Raw genomic sequence first — 21,583 nt, forward strand, 5'->3', positions numbered from 1 at the left:
ATATGAAGCAATTCTCTGATCAAGTCAACACAGATGAATACCTCAGAGACCTGGCACAGTGAATTACTGGACTGCTGGGAAAAAGAGAACAGTGCTTTGAGAAGTGGTTGACTTCCCAGCCTCTTCCCAGACCACCATCAATACCTCACATCCTCGTGGTGGATGAAGGAACTTGCTTTCATCACTGTTAAAATGGTGAGTCTGACCCAATCTGCACTTTGTGAGGCATTTCTCTTAGCTTAAATACCACTTTAAACTTGCTCCTTGCTTTCACCCAATGATCAATACAACTGCTTTGCTACCATTCACCCAGTGCAGTGGGGAAATGATTGGAGCTAAACCAAGCTAAGTTCCAGAACTGGCCATGTGTAGTGACATGAGGTAGGGCATGATGCCTGTGGGCCTAGTTAAGCTGGGAGGTTTGGCCAAAATAAGTGTTTTTCCAGTTCAATGCTAAGCAAATTGAGGAGGAGGTTTGAAATACAAGTCTCAACATACAAGTTCTGCTGGGAAGCATTCAGCTCACTTGCAAACAGGGGCATCTGAGGGTTGTGATCTTTGCATGTTTTCTCCCAGTGGTGTGTATCTCCCAAGTATATACTGACAATTTTATTTAAATGTATTTTTATTCTCTGCATTGCTTCCCCAAATCCTTTGGAGACTGAGTCATTTTCATGACTTCAAAAAGGCAAACATGGCACAAAAAAAATGGAAATTAAGTTAAAAAAATTGATTTTATAAATATCCTTCCTCTGTACAATTTTTCACAGCCCCATCCCTCCCACTCATTTTTATTCACATTTTATTTTTTTAAATTCCCACCCCAATTAAATCATAAAATATATATTTAAAATCTGTTCATATTTTAAAATATTTACAGAAAAAGTTCCTTCTGTTGAGGTCATGAGGAGTCCGTACAAGGAGAGGGTGGAGGAGGATAGAGGTGAAAATAGCTTCGTTCCGTGGCAGGAGATGGAGGGCAACTTTCTTCTGCTGACAAGTACTGACTACGAGGAGTGGGTGGAGGGGGATAAGGGTCTGAGTCTGAATTTAAATCTATATAGTATTTGTTGGCTTTCCATCGACTAGTAGTATAGTCACTGTCACAAACATCTGTGCTGCATGGGGTTGTGGGTGGAGCTATCCCTCGTATAAGGTATGGCCTAAAAAAAAAAAGAAGAAAAAAAAGGACACATGCATTAGTTGCGATCTGGTGAAAAAAGAAAGAAAGAGATTGAAAATGAACAAGCTCTGTGTGCTCTGTCAGGATGCCTGTCCATTAATACTATGTGAGCCTTAACTCAAGAAGTACCTGAACTGTGTTAAATTTAAATGGTACAACTACCTTCAGTCAGCAGTGCATTCGTCCAGCCCCTGACCAGCCACAGGAGGCCACCATGACCATTTAGCCCAGTCACTAACAAATAGGTTGACTCATCAAAGAGTTTTAAGATAAGCTTGAGGAACTGAACACAAAACATCAGCCTTCTCCATACAGGATGCTAAGTGACTGTTACATATCAATAATGTCTATATATATTGCATTATTACTCAGTAACATTGTACTTAAAGGTGTTAAAACCTGTAGTGTCAAACTAAACACAAAGCCACTGTTTAACACCAAAACTGGCATAACCTCCATTTGAATGGCCATTTATTAAGAGAGGGAAAAGTCTTTTTAAACAAGGCAAAGTCTAAACAAAAACATTTTGCTTAAGATCCAAAACTAAAGGACAGATCAACAGAAGATTTATTATACCTTTTATCTGAGCTGTACCTGTAAGATCTTGTGGTGGAAGGAATGTTTGAGGAATAAAACATCTCTGCATTATACAGTGAGCGATCAGTAGCTGGGGAAGGAGGTGGGTTCAAGATCTAAAAGAACAGCAGTGTGAAAATCTGAGTTAATTATACAACTCTACTTATTTTGTCAACATTATTGATGCTTTCATCCTGTCACTCATCCTTATTTTAGTTTCCTTGCTGCCTGGGTGGGTAAGTGCATTTTTAAAGATCATGGAAGTTCATTACGAGACTTTACTTAAGCACACTGCAGGCATCCAAAGTTCTCAGAGCACAGGGAATTTTCTTCCTTGCCACACACATTACCTGGAAGGCAGTGGTAAAGCTGGAAATTAGACTCAGTTTTACAGAATCTCAGTGCACCTTCTTGAACATAAGGACTGATATCATCCACAGCAGATGCTAATGGTAAATGAAGTCTGTTCCACACTCAGCCCCTAAACATACCCCCAGTCAATAGCAGGGTCAGGAGGCCAAGTTCCTTTACTATAACTAACACAACTTCATCCTTCCCTGAATACTTTTTGCTGCCATTCTGTAGACATATAATTTTGGCACAGCTCACAATGCAAACAACCTAAGAGCTAAAAAACAGCTATAGCCTGTCCTAGCCTGTGTGGATATACGCATGTATGTGAACAAGCTCTGTGTGGGTTTTGTGCTGGTAACCCTCACACTAGGAAAACATTTTATTATGCTTCAGAATCCTTTAAGATTCTTCCTCTGTCAGGAAGCAGAAGCCCTGACACAGCCAGCAGGACACTGGCCTAAAAACAAGGAGAGTGCTTCATCCCTTCCAGTGTGGAAAATTACAGCATTGCTGTTGACGGTAGGGCCTTGCTACTGATGTGAGCATCTTGTACACATCTAGCAAAATGATTTCTGGCCATTGAGTTGAGCTCATCACTACTAAGTGACAAGCCTTGCATCCAGATCCATGTGAGGGGAGACAAGCTTCAACATCATCATTGGCAGCTGTGGAGAATGACAAGTAATTGCCCCAAGAATATCTTTCAGAAAGCCTCTTCCTTGGAGGAGCACTGCATGCTACTCCTGGATTCTTTCCTACTAGCACGCTAAGCTGCATCAACACCACCTCAAAGCCAGATTAAATACAGCAGAGTGTCAGCCAGGATGCCTGTGGCCAGGTTCCCAGGTATATAAACTCCCATAACTCCATTGACAAATTCTTTCTTGGTCTCTATTCACTAGACCATCTCTCAGTACCACTAAGAGGTGTTAAGCAAAACAAAACAAAAAAGCCAAGACAATGAGATGCTTAGATCTCTCATTTTTATTATTAACCTAAAGCTGGGTGATTACCTACCAGCTAGAACTAACCAAAATATTTGGATTAAGTAGTAACTTCAATGTAACAAAGCCCTTGCAACAGCTTCCTTCTAAGAATACAGCATGCCCTTCCTGAAAGAAAGCCTGCTATCATGCTTGCAGGCCCTGGCTGACACAGCCTGGAGTGAAAAGTGTGGAATTCTTCCCGATAATAGTCACATTAGCTCAGGCCAGAAGTCCAACTGAAGAGCTGATCTTTTGGCTAAGATGTATCCCATAGAATGGCACAGGCAGATCAGCTCTTAAGCTTCTTTCCTTTTACAAGATTTAGGTAAGAGGTTTTTCATATAAATTCAGGGAAGCTTTTTCTGTTGTTCCTTTTTAGTGTGTCACTGACACATCAACAAGGTACCAGCATGAAATTGTTCAGCAACTTACAGAGACACTGGTGAAGCATGAGACAAGCTAAATTAAGAGGGCTGCTGAGTTCCAAACTTCTGCTAGCTGTGACTACCTTCTTGATGGTTTCATTGAGAAGGCAATGCAAGAAATAAGTAACTAATTTTAATCAACAAATAAGCTCATGAGCCTCTTTTCTGTCTTTGTCCTTCTTAAAGGTGAGAGAGAGCACATTTGACACTGGTCAAAACACTATCAATCAAAATTCTGATACATAGCATAATAGTTTACATGTAAACACATTACACATATAGCCGCACAGTATGCAGGTTCCTGATTAAATACTACTTGAACATCAACTCAACAGCTAGTTGATGGACTCTGCAAGCCTGTGTGAACAGAAGAATGAATATATGTATTGCTCAGAAGCACTAATGAAAAAACCTGTCATATGACAAAATGCTGGTGAACAGTAACCTTTGTATGTCTATCCTACATATTCTAGGAGAATCATTTCTGTTCACACTATACATCTTTGAATTCATGAGACTTTGACATGGAGACTAAAATTCTGTTATTTCCAACAGTTAAAAGCCAGAAATGAAGCTAAATCACAGCTGCAAAACCCCCAAAAAAGTAACCTCTGCTGGTACCAGTGTTTTCTCCCAGTGTATGCATTTAGTTTTCTAATGAAGTGTCAATAATTGATATTTTATTTAAACAGCAAGCTAAGCTTATTTCTTATGTGTTTGCATTCTAGTCCTGCCATGTCTTGTTTTTCTTTTAATTCCAGGTGTGTCTGCAGTATTACACAGTGCAAAATGTCACTGGGCCACTGACATAAAAGTTTACAAAGAACAAGGAAGCGGCATCTCCAAGGGACTCAAGACAGAAGAATGGAAGTGCCCAGGAACAACCCAACAAAACATTTTTGACACCATATAGCATTGTGTAATCCTGATGGACTACAACAAACCCCTTTTGTGAAATGGACTGGGCCTGCATATCATAAACAGAGAACAACCATTATTAACATTTAATTTAGTAATACAAATTTTGATCTTCCTTTCCTTCAGAAGTGGGAGATACCTAACTCACAGGTGTATTTTCAAAACATACCTGAGGGTAGAAAGTAGCTTTAGTGCTGGATGAGCTACTCGAAGAGGCTCCGGTAACGTGGTTTCTGTCATATAAGGGGGCACCACTGCTTCCTCCCATGAGACTCATGGAGCTAATCACAGACTTTCCACAAGAGATGCCTGCAGTAAGATGGAGAAGAAAACAAGATTAGGTAAACTACAATTTCACCTACCAATGCAAAACAAAACAAATCCACAGATCGTCAAACCTATGCAATGCTACTGGTTGTCACTTTGGAAACAGTGTTTTATGTAAAAACTTCAGGATTACAAGGAACAACATATTGGGTAAAGCAAACTCTTCACCTCCAGACCACCTACTGTCTCACTGTAGCACTGAACTCCTCACAACCTGCTCTCATACTCTGCTGAGAAAGGAATCTCCAGAACAGTGGATACAAACTTTTACCCAAAGCATTAACTGAGAAATTTCCAATTAAACAAACTCGGGCATTTGCAAAAAAAGTGTTATACCTTGCCCAAGTAAAACAAGCTAGAAACCTTCAAAGTTTTCATTTCCATCCAAAGAAATTCTATTGCAAGTACATGAAAAACAGTAAAAAAAAAAAAAAGTTAATAGAAAAAAATCACTGCCCAAACTGGAAATCAGCAGAGGCAAAAGGAAGGAAACCTGGGTGACAGGAAAGGCGAAGACAACATCCTCCTATCTGTTTTACTCCAATATACACTTAAATCAGATGATGTATTTTCAGTTTCTTCCTGTCAGAATATTCAGTGCTAATGGAAGAGCCTAGTTTGGGGAAGTTTTCAGAAATTTATCAGATGCAGGAAATATTTGTTACAAGAAGAGTGACTCTATTTGTGATTCTCATTCATGACTATTTATCTTTTTTGGAAACAGCATGGTATTATGAACCTATGTTTCTTCTTTAGAATTAAATCTATGGTAATATTTTCAGCTGTTGTAACTTGTGACTGCCATATGGATTAGAAAAAACTAACAAATACGAATAAGAATCAGAATGGCAGCTTAGTTTAGCACCCACAGAGGTACAGATGAAAACCACTGATATTTGCTTTATTTAAAAAAATTTCAGAGTGAAGTCCAATTTAAAACACTACTGCAAATATTTCATTTGCTAGGATTTCATCCTCAAATTTTATTTCCTACCACAAAACCCTGTTGATAACCACAAAAACATAATTTAGACAAGAACAGCTGTTCAGAGTCATTGAAGTGCAAGAAAGGTGAAACCTAAGTTGTATCTCCTTACCTTCAAAGCCATGGCTAGAACAAAACAACAATTAGCACATCTCAAAAACTTGTTTAATATTAAGCAGTGCCACATCTTTTCATTTGTCTTTATCATCTATCTGATTTTCAGCTGACATGAAAAGCACACTCCAAGCACTCCAAAATATGGATTTCTTGTATTCTGACCCTGAAGAGATGTTTTTTCTTCTCAGAGCTTTGTAGTTAAGAATTTGCTACTTCCTCTACAAAAAGTGTGTTCTACATTTTTAAATAATAATTTGAGGTACATCATGGGGGTCACACCACCACCATGCAATGCTACAAGCTTGGGGAAGAGTGGCTGGAAAGCTGCCCAGTAGAAAAGGAACTGGAGGTATTGGTTAACAGCTGGCTGAACATGAGCCAGCAGTGTGCCCAGCTGGCCAAGAAAGCCAACAGCATCCTGGGTTGCATGAGAAATAGCGTGGCCAGCAAGACTAGGGAAGTAATTGTCCCCCTGTACTCAGCATTGGTGAGGCTGCACCTCAAATACTATGTTCAGTTTTGGGCCCCTCACTACAGGTAAGACATCGAGGTGCTGTAATGAGTTCAAGGAGGGGCAACAAAGCTGGTGAAGGGTCTAGAGAACACGTCTTACGAGGAGCAGTGAAGGGAACTGGAGTTGTTTAGCCTGGAGAAAAGGAGACTGAGGGAAGACCTCATTGTTCTGTACAACTACCTGAAAGAGGTTGTAGTGAGGTTGGGTGTCAATTTCTTTTCCCAAGTGACAAGTTACAGGACAAGATTAAATGGCCTAAAGTTGCACCAGGGGAGGTTTAGATTGGATATTAGGAAAAAAATATTCACTGAAAGGGCTGTCAGGCATTGGAACAGGCTGGCCAGGGAAGGCGTTGAGTCACCAACCCCAGAGGTGTTTAAAAGACACATAGATGAGGTTCTTAGGAAAATGGTATAGAGGTGGACTTAGCACTTATTAGATTAATGTTTGGACTTGATCATATTAAAGGTCTTTTACAACCAAAATGATTCATGATTTAAGTGTTTACTTTGATGTCTGTATGAGGTTTCTGGGTTCTTATCTACTGGCTGAATATCCTGAGCTTTTATGTATACTTCAAGTCCTCCTATATCAGCATCATAGCTGCATGCACTTCTCTGAATGCATGCTTTGAGTCCTTTGTGAGGTAGAGAAGCTTTGCTGTTTTACAGATGCACAACTGAGACACAGAGAGATTAACTACTTTGTCCAAAAGCAAACAGGAAAGCTATCTCAGAGGTGAGCTAAACCAAAGGGGATGTTTTCATTACACTTCAGGCAATGAGCAGCCAGACCACAAAACTGCAGCCAGACTGCTTGTGTTCTTCTACATTTGCTGTTTTAACTTTCAGCAGGGTGGTTTATCCCCTTCTTTTTTGTATTATAGTAAACTAAGCTGCATCACTTCTCTGCTTCTTTCCACTGTGGAATGACTTATCCATCCTGAGCAGACAGGACAAAACCATGTGAAGACCCTGACAGATAGGACAGAAACAAGGATATCTGAGTATAAGACATGAAGAACAACTCAACAGACCTCTCACTAGAATGCTGAACAGTACATGCATTCTTAGTTTCCAATATTTCATGTGTTTCACTACTCTTCATAGTGTTTTTCAGGCCTTAGGTAAGAAGTACTATGCAAACTCCAGCCTTTATTATACACAACAGAATTAACTATTTAAACAGGATGTTTTCACTGGCAAAATACTGTAGCTTTTCTATCAAAAATATAGATATGTATGCAGATGCAGCCTAGCATGAAAATTGCATTTGAAAATCTGGCAAGATGCCTAATGAAATGCATCTAATAGTTTTGGCATATGATTCAGATGACAGATTTATACCACAACCACTGAGCAGGTCAACAACATCTAATTTCTGTTCTTTGAAAACTCCACATCTAGCACTCTTAATAACCTGTAAAACTCCAAATCCAGACAATGTAACAGTACTGATTAGATGCAAGGTCCTTACCATCCTTACCAGTAAAAGTGCCATGTTGAGAACTTCCTGGAGCAATAAAATTAAGAGGGACATGAGGGGTGCCACTGACATACTCATGTGGAAAAGGACTATTAGGCCCGGCATAGCGCTGACACACCACTCGCTGACAAACAAAGTACATTCCTCCCATGACAAAAAGTGACAGTATTATACCAATGACAGGACCAATGGCACTACTGTGTGGCTGTGCCTCATCTGAGGCTGGCTTTGTTTTTTCTGGAAAGAGAGGAGAAAAAAAAAAGGAGATCATTAAACATGGGGCAATATATATGTTGCTGTCCTGGAGCTTGTGCAGGAAATCAGTCAGCTCACAGTCATTCACACAGTGTCTTTGAAAGTATCTACAAACTCAGGCATCTATAACTCCATATATTTGGATTCAATGCACCAGACTTCCTCCTCTTCCCCTCCATGTACATAAAGCAGTATTAGCACGGTACTCTCCATTTTGCCTATCAATTAATCTTGTAATAGGATTACTTATCATCTTGATATAACAACAGCCTAGAAAGTTTCCGTTTCTTCACCCCACAAAGTCTACAGGTTAAGGATATAGCACATTTATAAACATGAAGTCCTGAATCAGAGAGGAATCTGCCTTCTCAAAAGCCTTTTGGACTAGCAATAACATTAAAAAATTAAAAGAGTTTACAACTATGAAAGCTAACATATGTATTAAGCAGTGGTTGCCTTCCTAGCTAAAATAAGTCTTAAAATAGAGTACTTCTCCTTCCTAAAATATTACTTGCTTTCTAAAAAAACCCCTTACAAATTGCAAGGAAAACACAATCCAGAATATTTCAAATACTTTCTACTTGGTTTTTTTTGTGTTTTCCCTATATAGCCCAATGTTAAATAATAAAAAGTACTGCAGTATTTGAGATGAGCATCATATCTCCCCTGATTATAGGTAACACATTCAAAATTCTTGCCAAATAAATCCAACACCTTTGTTTTTTGCATATGTGACATTCTTCAGTGAAAATGATTTTTTCCATGTGATCCACACATCATTTATTATTTTATTTTTTTACATAACCAAATATATAAAGTGAAAAAAAATAAACTTGGTAAAAGCTTATCAATTTTACATGTTCCAATCAAACTACAGACCCTTTTTCCCCTTAATGAAGTTGTATTAATTGAAATGGTTCAGGTAAGATTCAAGCCTTCTCTTAATAAAATTTTTCTCCAGTGGTTCTACTTTCATTCCCTTCAATAGAAGGGAATGAAAAACAACTGAAATTTGAGGAGGGAGATAAAGGAAATACAAAGATCTACCGAAGAACTCTTTAACAGCTCAGCATCAAGAATTAATTTCTGTCTTAAATTCTTTATTTACTTTTCATACTTACTAGTTAATGATAGTTTTTATGTCAACTAAGTCCCTAACTTTGAAATAGTCAGATAAGTTCAGTTATGACACCAGAAGAAAGCAAAGCCAAAATTAAAACATGTTCCCAGGATTTTAAAACACACAATTCTCATTTTGGTTAAACCTAGCTTCTTTCCAATACAAGATCCTTGTCTAGAAAGACGCAATCATTTTTATTCCCTACTTGGGTTCTTTCCCTCTGTCAAGCAAGAATCCACAGAATGCTCCATTCCAGAGAGACTCTAGAAGAGACAGCCTTATATCTACAGAGAGACATGTTTAAATCAGTTAAGACCTAATTGTAGGACTCAACTCAAAGTGCTAACAGGAAACATCTGCATTAACTTGGTACCAAAAGAGTTTGCCAAGTGCACAAAGAATTTAAAATGAAAAAAAAAAAAAAAAGAACTGGATTACATTATCCAGGGAACTGGGGAAACTGGGTGAGACCTGAGAGATAAATGGAAAATGTGAGAAGCCTGAGAAGCATAAAATCATATAATAGGATTGGAAGGGACCTTTAAAGGTCATCTAGTCCAACCCCCTGCAATGAGCAGTGACATCTTCAACTAGATCAGGTTGCTCAGAGCCCCATCCAGCCTGGCCTTGAATGTTTCCAGGGATGCGGCATCTACCACCTCTCAATCTGAAATTTCCAACAGGAGAGCTAAACAGTTTTTGTCACCATTCTTTTAGCCTTTTCTTCTTTTCACCACTTGGGGTCTTTTCACCACTCTTGTTTATGAAATACACTTTTCCTTGCTGTAGCCACCGTGAGAATGGAAGGAAGAAACAAGGTTATCCTGACCAGACCTGGTGACCCCTCCTCTCATCCCAGAAGTGGTACAGTTTCTGACAACTGGTGCTTCAAAACCTGACAAGACTCTAAGATATTAAAAATGTCACAATTAGCCAAGGTCCTATAGCCAACATAATTAAGCAAAGTGCAGCATTTCTCTACACAAACCCAAGACCACATATTTGTTCAGAATGACTCACTGACAGATCAGCACATCTATTTGCTTTTGTTCAAAAATGCTATGTTCCAACTATTTTGCCAGGCCACTTATGAGCTACTAAATTCTCCCTTTATCTGCCCCATTGCCTGAAAACTTCATGTACCAGTCACCCTGATGGTGCAAAAAGAGATAAATTGCAAGCAGAGCACAACTAAGTGAACTTTACTGCCCAATTCAGACTGCAAAATAACAGAACCTGCTAGGGACTAATACAGTAATTGCCATCAGTGTGCCTGTAACTTGCATATACCTACTGCCATGAAAATTCAAAGTAACATTTTGACTAGAAAAATCAAGGTCTCTCCTTAAATTCTTTCCCTACTGGCCATTTAAGAGACCAGCTTATGGTTTCTTGTGGACATTTGCTTATTATATGCTAGTTCCTCCACATTATTATTCTCTAGCTTGACCCTGTAACTGCAGTGGATAGGGCTGCACATTTTTGAAAGCCACACCAAGCTTAGCAGCAGCTCTGCAAGCTCCAAGGTACTGAGCACAGCAGAATCAGGTCCCTTTGGGTATGGATCTGAAGGCCCATCTAAACAAGACAGTGTTGTATCTCATACAGTATTGCAGAACTAGCTTGATGTAACACTGGTATTTCAGTTCATCTTCACTACTGCTGTTCCTGTATTATCTGGAACACTAGCACTACAGATTCACTACACTATGCTGCAAGCTGACACTTTAGCTGCACAGAACAATGGCAGAGGATGACTATATTTAGCAGACAAATACAACTGTGAGAGTATCTGGCTTCCTGATTCACTGAGCTACCCTGAATAATGTAACTATGTGAACACTGGGGATCTGCATAACGATGTAGGGCAGTACACTTGAACACAGCACTTTAATTTCAAGGAAAGGCAACTCACCACACATAAGCTCATCAGAACCGTCAATGCAATCTGGAAAGGAGTCACACTGTTGCTTCAGGAGGATACACTGGCCACTTGCACATCGGAATTGATTGGGTAGACAAATTGCTGTACAGAAAGAAAGAAAAGATTAAGTAGTACTTGCATGGGAGCATTTGAGTATCTTAAGAAAACCAAAAGAAGTAAGTCATGAAGAAACAGTGCATTTTGGATTACGACCAGGTAGGCACCTGAACACCTTGTTTGCTGCTGTGGGTCAAACACAAGTCTGCATTTCTCAGATTCCTCCTTCTTCTTATATGTCATATTCAGTGGGGCTAAAATAAAATTCTGATCCCAGTAACTCCCCATCCTTTGTCTGGGATCAAATCAGCAAGAATCTCTTAGAATAACTGACAGAGTGTAGTTTATCACCTGACATGTTAATAAAATCACAGAACCACAGAATGTTAGGGATTGGAAGGGACCTCGAAAGACCACCTAGTCCAAATCCCCCTGCTAGAGCAGGAACGCCTAGATGAGGTTACACAGTAAGGCATCCAGGAGGGTTTTGAATGTCTCCAGAGGAGATTCCACAACCTCACTGGGCAGCCTGTTCCAGTGTTCTGTTACCCTCACTGTGAAGAAGTTTCTTCTCATATTTAAGTGGAACCTCTTGTGTTCCAGTTTGAACCCACTGCCCCTTGTCCTATTATTGGTTGTCACTGAGAAGAGCCTGGCTCCATCCTCGTGACACTCACCCTTTACATATTTATAAACATTAATGAGGTCATGTAGTAACTTGGCATATTATAAAACCTTACATACTCTACACTGTCTTAGGTAGCCCTGTATAATATAACCTTGCAAAATAACTGCTAAATTTCTTTTCTATATTCAGAAGCCTTTGTTTCAACAAAAAGGAACTGTTAATTAACTTTGGAACCTCTGTCAAGCCAAATAACACTAAATTATCAGTAAAGAGACTGTCTTACAAGGGCTATTGACCAGCAATTCTGGAAGGTTCACAGTACAGGTTATTCAATGCAAAAAGAAGAAAGGTTCTTTTCTTCTGGAGGAGAAGATACACGTTCATGTTTTGGGTCACAGCACTTGTGGTGGTGTGAAGTGGACCTCCTGAACAGCCATACTTACTTTGCCCTGATCTAGATTGTAGAGCGGTTCTTGGCTAAGAAAACTAAATTATGGAGAAAAAAAACTTAGCTAAAACCTCCAAATGCATCAGGTCTTGATTTGCACTGTTATGCCCCCAGTAAGCTGGATGCAGCTCTGCAGGCTCCTACAGTGCATACAAACACATGTTGATGGAAGGCTCTAAAAACAGCTAAAGCTTCCATCAGACTACTTAGGTTCCTGCACTATGACTACTTAGGTTCTTGCACACCTTCTGTGTGCACCTTCCTATTTGCCAAGAACTGCCATCTACTGGCTACCTGCTGCTCCTTTGTCTTCCATCGAGACTTCTGTCTTAATAACCTTTTCCTTCTGTTGTGGTTTAACCCCAGCTAGCAACATAACCATGATAGGGACTCACTCACTCCACCGCCTCACCCTGAATAGGGGACAGAATTGAAAAGGAAGGGAAAAACTCATTATTGAGATAAATGCAGTTTCATAAAATAACAAAATAATACTAACATACTACTCCTACTAATAATATATATAAAAGGAAAACAGAGTATGAGACAAAAGATACTCAATGCAATTCCTCACGAACTTCATCCACACTGAACAGCCAGTCCCCAGGAAGCAGCACCCTGCTCCCAAACAGCCGATGTCAGAGAGAGAAGAGAGGGAAAAAAAATGTAGAAAGGCCCAGAGGCCTCTGCAAAAGGCAAGATGGCAAAAAGCTGAACTAAAGAAAATCCCAAACAGAACTCCCCCGAACAGGGAGAAACTTGGGACAAACCAGCTCCGAAAAAGAGACCTAACTGGAAGATCCTGACTCTCCTTAAATATGAAGCATGATGCTAATGGGATGGAATATTCTTATTGATCAGTCTGGATGTCAGCCAAGGTCAATCCCATCTCTACCCCCCTTCCTAGCTGCCTCACACCTGTGGGCAGAACTCTCAGAACATCCTTGGCTCCCAGACAACTTTTACTCTGTCCTGGTGTGTTATCTTCTTGCTCTCCAACTAAATCTAAACAATGACTGTGCTAGCTATGAAAAAGAAAGGTTTCTAACTGCATGAGGAAAATTAACTTGTTTTCAGTCAAACCAACACATCTTCTCATGTGCTGCATCTTCTCTTTCTGTCTGCCTTATTGGTGTTTGCGCTGGTTTGACTGAAAATGGGCTAATTTTCTTCGTGCAGCTAGAAACCTTTAATTTTCATAGCTAGCTGGCACATTATTTGGACTTAGTTTGAGAACAAGCAGATAACACCCCAGCACAGACCTAATGTTTATAATTTCTCCGGTCTGAGAGCCAAGGACAGTCTGCGTGCTCTGTCCACAGGTGTGAGGCAGCGAGGAAGAGACAGGGCAGAGCTTGACTGACAACCAGATTGATAAATAAGGTAATTCCATCCCATTAGTGTCATGCCTCATATACAAGGAGTCAGGGTGTTCCAGTTTTCTCTGCTCTTCCGCCTTCTTGCTCACTTGCTCTAGGGCACAGCCGGGGGAGTTTTTAGCCCAGCCTTTTGCCATTTTGCAGAGGCTCTGGGCTTTTCTGTCTTTTTCCTCTCTTTTCTCTCTCTGGGATCAGCTGTTGAGAGCAGGTGTGGCTTGCTGGGCGTGGCTGCTCAGTTGTGGACAGAGTTTGTGAGGAATTGCCTTGAGTATATTTTATTTCTATTTTATATATATATTTACTAGCAGTGTATTAGTATTCTATTATTAAACTGTGTTTATCTCAATCCAGGTTTCTCCCTTGCCTTTTGATTCTCTCCCCTGTTGAGGGGGGGTGGAGGAGGGGGCGAGTGAGCGGCTATTGTGGTTGTATTGCTAGATCAGGTTAAACCATGACAGTGTTGCATTAAGAAGATTAATTTAGCAGAAGTTAAGCCCTCCTGCTGGGCTGAACCCCAGAGTGATGCCCAATTACATCATATAACAAGTTGGCACTACAAGTCTGATTGTGCTCAACGTCTGGTAAGCACTTGCACAGACTCACAAATAGTATAATATATACTATAAGTCTGAGCGGATTCAATAATGTTGAATTTGCACAATAGATTCATTAATAGTGCAGGGCAGTTGCAGTCACTGAATTTACATAGTTGTGCAGATTCACAAATAGTATAATTTATACTGTAAGTCTGAGAGCATTCAATGAGAAATTCTCACTACAAATGATGAGGTCTATTAAAACAACAGGTGCAAGTTCTTTTAGATGCCATTGATAAATACACTGTCTGCAAAAACACAGTTTAGTTGCAAAATACACTTTAGTTGTAAAAACAAATGTTAGTTGCAAGAAATAAGTATTGCAAGTATTGTAAATTCTAAGATGACCAAATAATGCTACTAATATGATTACAAATACAAGCTCGAAGTCTAAGTGTCTCTGGGAAAACTTGGTACAACTACATGCGCAAATCTTACCCCAAAGCATCCCTTTGGGGCAGAGACAACAGATATAGCCTGTTGACTGTTCTGACAAGTCTTACTATGCTATTCCCTTGACTTCTCAGTGATGGTGTCTTCCCTCACCCTTCCTCTATTGTTAGGGTATTTTATACTATCTTCTACATTTAGGTGGAGCTTGAGTGACTCTAGTCATACATGCCTTTGTTATTGGTATAACAAATGTTGCTTTGATTTTTAAGGTAAAAACTTCCCTTTGAAATGGAGGTGTGTTTTGGTATTATTATGAGATTATAATGAGCAAAGTTCATCCATCGGACAAATTTCTGGCTCAGTAACTAGTATTTTGGATGGAATTGAACACTTACTCTTTTTAATTGACAGCAGCTATACTTTATCTTTAGAACTGGCAGCAGCTGTACCATCTGGTTCCTGTATCTGCCTTGTTATACAGGGCCTGGCTGCAGTATCTTCATATCACTCTGCTCCCCGTATCTTCTTAATTGGTACTATACTGAGCTCCCCAGGCATCATCCAAGAATGCAGGCCAGGTGCAGGGAGGGGCTGAAACCATACAGAGCTGATTTCTTCTCCACCAAGCAGCTCTGCCTTATATGCTGAAGATGTAGATATAGCTTTATTCTCAATAAGCATATACTTGATAATTAGTTTCAAAGACTTGCCACCTCAGTAATTATTCCACAGTGGGACTCCTTGTTTCTTCTTGGACAAGTTGGAGCACTAAACTTCTGTTGTACAGGAGATTAAGTTTCTTGAGCAGCATGGTAATCCAGTTGCAGTATCCAGAGACTGTTAACCCTATGACTTTCACTTGGTATGAGAGGGCCAGCTAGCAATGCTTGCACTAAATTCAAGAAGATGAAAGCCACAGTTTTGAAGATGTGGGACAAGAACCACAAACCTATCCAGAGACATTTCTTTGGCCACTTCCAGTCATAGTCTGCAAACCCTGTGCCAATGTTTCACATTTAACCCTCCAAAAGCGTGCCTTGGGAAACCAGAGCACAAGGGAAGAAGCTTCTGATAGAATCAAGGCATTGAACTCAGACCTATGGAATGGCAGTGATTATCACTGCTCTGACCAGAAGGCAATTCCTCTGATGCATGAGGTATAGTAGAAAAGTTCTGTTAAGCCCAGTTAGCCTTGCCACCTTAATAAGCCTCATCTAAAGAAGGAGAATGTACTATATGCTACCTTCCCTTCCCCAAACACAATGCATTATAGGCTGATACACACTAAGGGATGAGAAAGGCCTATTGGTTTTCTTCTTCTTAGGAACCCACTCAGGCCTTGGCCTGTAAAGATTCCTGAGGACTACAGAGGTCACGTTTGCCACATCTCTCTCAGTCTAACCCTGGACACTGAGTATGTTCATAAGCTTTCTAGGGATGTGTCAGACAGCATCCTGGACAGAAGTCTAGTCATGGGTGGTCCAAGTGCTTGCAGAGGACTAGGCATACAACCACTGAGCATTCAACCTCTGAAGAAACACGTCTTCAACTATTCTAGACCAGATGGTAAGGCTCATCTGTGCCTGCAGAGGGGCTGTGCAGGGCAACGCAGATCCCTACAGTTCATATGGTGCCAGAACACTGGTATTAAGTTTGCTTAGCAGGGCCTACCATTTCACAGAGAGATGACCAAATACACATTTCACTTTGACTCTGTGTGTGGGTAATGGCACTGTTACATGGCATATGGGTTCCATGGTGGACAAAGCAGACCCTCTTGATGAAGCAGTACAGGTAGTAAGTACCACCTCCCACAAGAAAGACAGGAACTCAGACATGGTTGATCCTCTTCTTATTTGCAAATAAGGTATTGATGTTCTGTTGTCCAGGTTTAGAGTTACAGAAGACATTGCAAATCCACAAAATAGTTCATTGAAATGTCCACAAAAATCTTCTCTGCTGGCCCCCTGTCAATGGTTAGCTACTGAGTGGGTAGAGACAAAGGTCTTGAGGTTTTACAGGGCAAGAGCCTCCTAGAGCCTAGAGGCTTCTGAAAATTTGTACAGCAATAAAAAGCCATGGTGCTAGCTCATAGTCAGGTGTCTGTTTCAGCTATGCCTTAATACTAGACATAGAATATACAAGTTGTCCCAGCAATGAAAGGATGATCAGTTGCACCCATCCATGCTTCTCTCTTTGACCCAGATTCTATGGCTGACTGCATACAAAGCAGGTGCAGCAGTAAGAGTTCCTTGGATGTCATTCCACAGATTTCTCATAGAAAATTACATTGAGGATTATAAGCATCAGCTTGCTATGAGTGAACTCTCAGAACATCCATTGCAGCCACAGGATTAAGTCCATCTCTTCCTCCCTGTGGCACCTTGCAGTGATCACTGTTCAAAGGTGAAGTGGACACCATGGAAACAATGCAAACCAAAATGGTAATTATGCAGGGGATTAAAAAAAAAAAAAAAAGCATGTGGTAAGTTCTGCCAGTTTCTTTTCTATTTTCATTCTGAATATGGATTAAAGATACTTTCCCCAATCTCCCTGGTGTCTGTAGTTAGATGGTCAGCAATTTATGGAGCTATAAAGAAGTTTAATATGAACAACGGAGTAAGGAAGAGCAAAATACAGAATCAGTGGATAGCTAAGTCAGGCTTATGGTTAAGGCTGTTTTATCCCATTTGAAACTAAAAATCATATATATATATGTATATATAACCAAGAGTTCAGGAAAATTAATCTTACTATCACAATCTGCTTCATCAGATTTATCTTGGCAGTCAATTTCTCCATTACACCGTAAGTGTATATCGATACACTGTCCTTTCTCACACTGGTACTGAGATGCAGAACATATGGGGCAGTTATCTTCATCACTCTGGTCATCACACTCTGGAAATCCATCACAACGCCATGCCATTGGGATGCAGTCAATCTCTCCAGTTGCACAAGTAAACTGGTCAGGGGAACAAGTTGGGGGTTCTGGAAAAAGGGAAACCAAATCACATTTATATATTCAATTTTAGCCCTTTCAACAGTAAAAATTTGAGTAAAAATGTGACACACATTTTCAAGAAAAACACACTGATTCCTGGACTGACGTTCTGTGACAATATTAAGATTCCAGCATAGAGGAAAACATGATTTTGCACAGAGAATGAAATTTCGCCAACTTCATAACAAAAACTCTATGCATGCCAATTAGAGAAGCTTGCTCTAGCAGGCAAGCACTGAATTAAGGAAAGGAACTACTACTTTTTGGAAGACAGTGTCATACACATAACTTCAAATAATACTCAATTTCTGATTGCAAACAATATTCTACACAATTCTAATCCCTGCAATTATATTAGCCTGTAACAAATCTTCATTAAAAAAATCTGGCACAGGGGGTTACTTGGCAATGAATACATCTAAAACATATAACATCTTGTCCTGGTTTTGTTAAAAACAAGACCAGTTCTCTTCTAGTGATTTTTCTTTCAGCTAAGTTCTTTTAGGTGGCTGTACTTTTATGAGTTTTAGCCTGCATATTTTTCCTTGGATGCTGTACTTGGTGCTGATAAGAAGACCAACGGAATGCTGAAGCAGCTCATGTTTAGATTTATTACTATGGTAGCCAAGAAAGACTGATAAGTTTTTTCCACGTTCCATCATGAGAGGGGTGTGTTTGAGGAGGGGTGGATGGAACAGGTGACTTAAATTGACCAGTTAAGTATTCCATCCCATAATCGTCATACCCCCTATATAAGAGGGTGATCACGAGGGTCTCCTCTCCGACTGTGGCTGGCATCTAGAGAGGACCCCTTCCACTACAGTCAAAGACAGAACACTAGACCTTCTGCACAGCCATTTTTATGTTTGTTGGACTGAAGAAGGCTGAGACTTCCTTCAAATTTGACCCTTAATGGAACCCAAGATTCTGGCATCAATGCATTCCACATCCATACTGTTACTCAAGTTGCAGTCACACACTGATAGCATCAAGCAGCAGCTACAACCTCATGCAGAGATGCAACAATTATCCTGTAATATGGCATTCATAGTTGCTTTCTTCAGAATGTCAAAAGACAAAGGCATTCCAGATCAAGAATCTATTGCAAAAAATGCCCCTAATTCTTACATAAAGCAAATTAGCACACACCTTTTTCACCATTAGTATCAGTGAAAGAAACAGTCAACATATTATATAAGTCCCTTCAGTTGTAACCAGCACCAGTTAGCTATGTTCAAAATGAGAGGACCATCTCAAAGTGCTGCTGCAGTGAACAGATACATTTCCACTAATTTCAAAAGTTGTTGTGTGAAACCCCTGTGACCTAATTAAACCAGTTAACAGAGGCAGTCATTAGTCCCTGGATTTGCTGTTGCCAGCTAATACTCTAAATAGATGCTTTACCACTACGATTAACAGAGTACCACATCATACCCTGTCTAAGACAACAATATTGAGCAAGCTGGAGGTGTGCTCTGACACTGGATGGTAGCACCCCTCTGGAAAACTCATGAGGTTTTAACATTCAGGCTCAGGAATGGACTTCACAAAGAACCCCGCAAAAGGAAAGCTTCCCAGTTGTAACTAATGACAACACTTTTGTATGAGTATTTTTCTCCTGAGGGTGATGTTACTGATCCTAGAGCTATGCAAATACATGCAAACCATTTTCAAAGTGCTTCACTAGGGAGAAATGTCCAAGAACAAGATGCAGGTATAATCAAGAGCTTGAAAAACAACATACAAATAAAAATCCAAATGCATTTGATTTTTGAAAATGTTATGATATTTAAGTTTCTGACTTATGATTATTTGGTGTAGCAATATGAGAATTACAAATCCAACCAGTGACCTGACAGCTGTAGGTAGGAAAAGACACCAGATACAGACATCAAGACAATTTTTGAATTAGATTTTGATATGAGTGTGCTGTTTAGATAATTCAACAGACAGATTACTACTTCTGCATTTAGAGCCACATTTAATGTTGCATTATGGTTGCACTTCACAGGCATAAGCTTGTCTTGTCTAGAGCATTCATAAGGTTACATGGATAAATGTTCTCCAGCTAAAATAGCAATTAATTTATTTTGAAATAGTGGCTGCTACTATGGCAGACAAGATATGTTAAAAAGTTGTTGCAGGCTTAGTGGAGGATTAGAATATAAAAAACCTGATATGGCCACTGATATGGAGGCCCCTTAATTTTAAGATTTATAGCTGAAGATAACAAAAGAGGAGGTAAGAGTCTCTTATGGTCATGTTGTGCAACAACGGTACAAGAAATATAAACAGATTGATTTCCTATGTTCCTGTAGATGTAACCACCACTACTCTAAAAACACATAGCCTGCTGTGGTCATGAGAAAGAAAAAGTCTATAATGGACATGACTGTCCCATGGGAGGTCAGAGTTCAGCCAGAAAATGATATCCATAGAAAATGAATACATAAAAATAAGTCAAGTGGACCAAGAGAAGCAAACAATTTAAGATATGATGCTTTCCAGAAAGAAACAATGTTTTATTTGTTTGTTTTTAATCCTCTCTGCAAGTATAACGTAACAGTGTTCAGAAATCCTGGGACTGTGAAAGTGAAGTCTAAAGAAAAAGTCTACCATGTGGAAAGAGGATTGCAATAGAGCTTTTGGCCTACATTTCATAATTAGACAGTACAATGTTTCATGTCATGAGGCCAAATTAATTTAAAAGACTGGAGTATGACACTGTGGGAATCATATGCACAATTTCTGCTGCTAGGTCATCAAAGGTTGATGAGACATCATCTCACAAGCATTTGTTTGAAGCACCAACCTGTCACATCATACAATTATAAAAATGTCTGTAGAATATGCAAATATTTTAAGGTCAAACAAGGATATTCTGCTTACAATGAAAAATCACCTATGTCCAAAAACTGAAGCAAAAAACAGCTGGTAGAAGAATCAAAGGTCAATTTAACACGATGCAACACACCATGTGTAACAAAACTGTGTGTAAATCCACATTTTGGATTGGAATGCAACCTCAACTCCCATCTCTTCTGATGCAAACTGCTTAGCAGTACTGTTAAACAAAGCTCACCTCCACATGTTAAGAGATTCTGTAGAAGCACGAGGTGCTCAGGACATGAACATCTTGGAGTCCCATCCCCTTTGGCAATGCAGATATGTGAACACCCACCATTGTCATGGGAACATGGATGGACAGCTGGAGGAGCACACAGAAAAGTATATTAAAGAGCAAAAAAGAAATCATTACCAGTCACAGCTAGGGCAAACTCACAAAACCACTTGTGGACCACTTCTGTTTGAGTAACCAAAATTGCACTTCAAATTAAGAGGAAGATAAATGCAGGATTTTTCAGTTCAGTGCTCAGAAGTTGATTTACTTCTTCATCAGGACTACATTTCTCCCAGTATCAGGTGAAGAGGAATGAGAAGACAGATTTGAGAAGGTTGCATTTACAGTGCACCTAGACCTAGGACAGCTCACTGTAGGAGCTTCCTGCCAATTCTACCTCCCTCACTAGAGTGTTTTAAATGATTGACTGTGCTAAGTCAAACCAGTCGTGCTTTACAGAGGGATCTAAAACCTCCAGAGAAAAGGCAAGTACAATTATTTTATTTATTTTTAAAGGTTTTCCAAATCTTACCATTTGATTGTACTTAAAAAATAACAACTATAATTATAAGTAGCCTTTAGAGTGAATTCCATATCATGTGAGCTTGTACAAAGCAGGTAACTAAGTGCCATAAAATCACATATTCTAGCTCTGCAGAAATACTCCTCTGGACAAGAAAGAAGAATTTGTTTCTCCTTCTCTTCTAGGAACCTGACTGGCTAAGTTGAAAGCAGTCCAGGGCTTACAATATTCAGCTGGATGAGGATTTCTGAGAGAGAGTGACCAA

General features: G+C 39.7%; 1 protein-coding gene across 5 annotated transcripts in view; it reads right to left on the reverse strand.

Annotated features, from left to right (window-relative positions):
* Window positions 1–901: 901 nt before the first annotated feature.
* LRP5 (LDL receptor related protein 5) overlaps window positions 902–21,583 on the reverse strand; it is a gene marked incomplete at its 3' end in the record, with an annotated part of 243,316 nt that continues 222,634 nt past the window's right edge. For 3 of the 5 annotated variants that reach the window (XM_080346094.1, XM_080346093.1, XM_080346097.1), the window contains 7 exons: window positions 20,757–20,882; window positions 17,425–17,661; window positions 11,161–11,271; window positions 7,871–8,107; window positions 4,612–4,751; window positions 1,778–1,875; window positions 902–1,163 (listed from right to left, as the gene is read on the reverse strand). In XM_080346094.1, coding sequence (XP_080202220.1) covers window positions 902–1,163; window positions 1,778–1,875; window positions 4,612–4,751; window positions 7,871–8,107; window positions 11,161–11,271; window positions 17,425–17,661; window positions 20,757–20,882 — 1,211 coding nt within the window. Of the gene's footprint in view, window positions 1,164–1,777; window positions 1,876–4,611; window positions 4,752–7,861; window positions 8,108–11,121; window positions 11,272–17,424; window positions 17,662–20,756; window positions 20,883–21,583 lie in introns of all 5 variants that reach the window. The other 2 variants (XM_080346096.1, XM_080346095.1) reach the window with 2 other exon arrangements.

Source organism: Nesoenas mayeri, assembly GCF_963082525.1.
Source record: "Nesoenas mayeri genome assembly, chromosome: 5".
NCBI lineage: Eukaryota > Metazoa > Chordata > Aves > Columbiformes > Columbidae > Nesoenas > Nesoenas mayeri.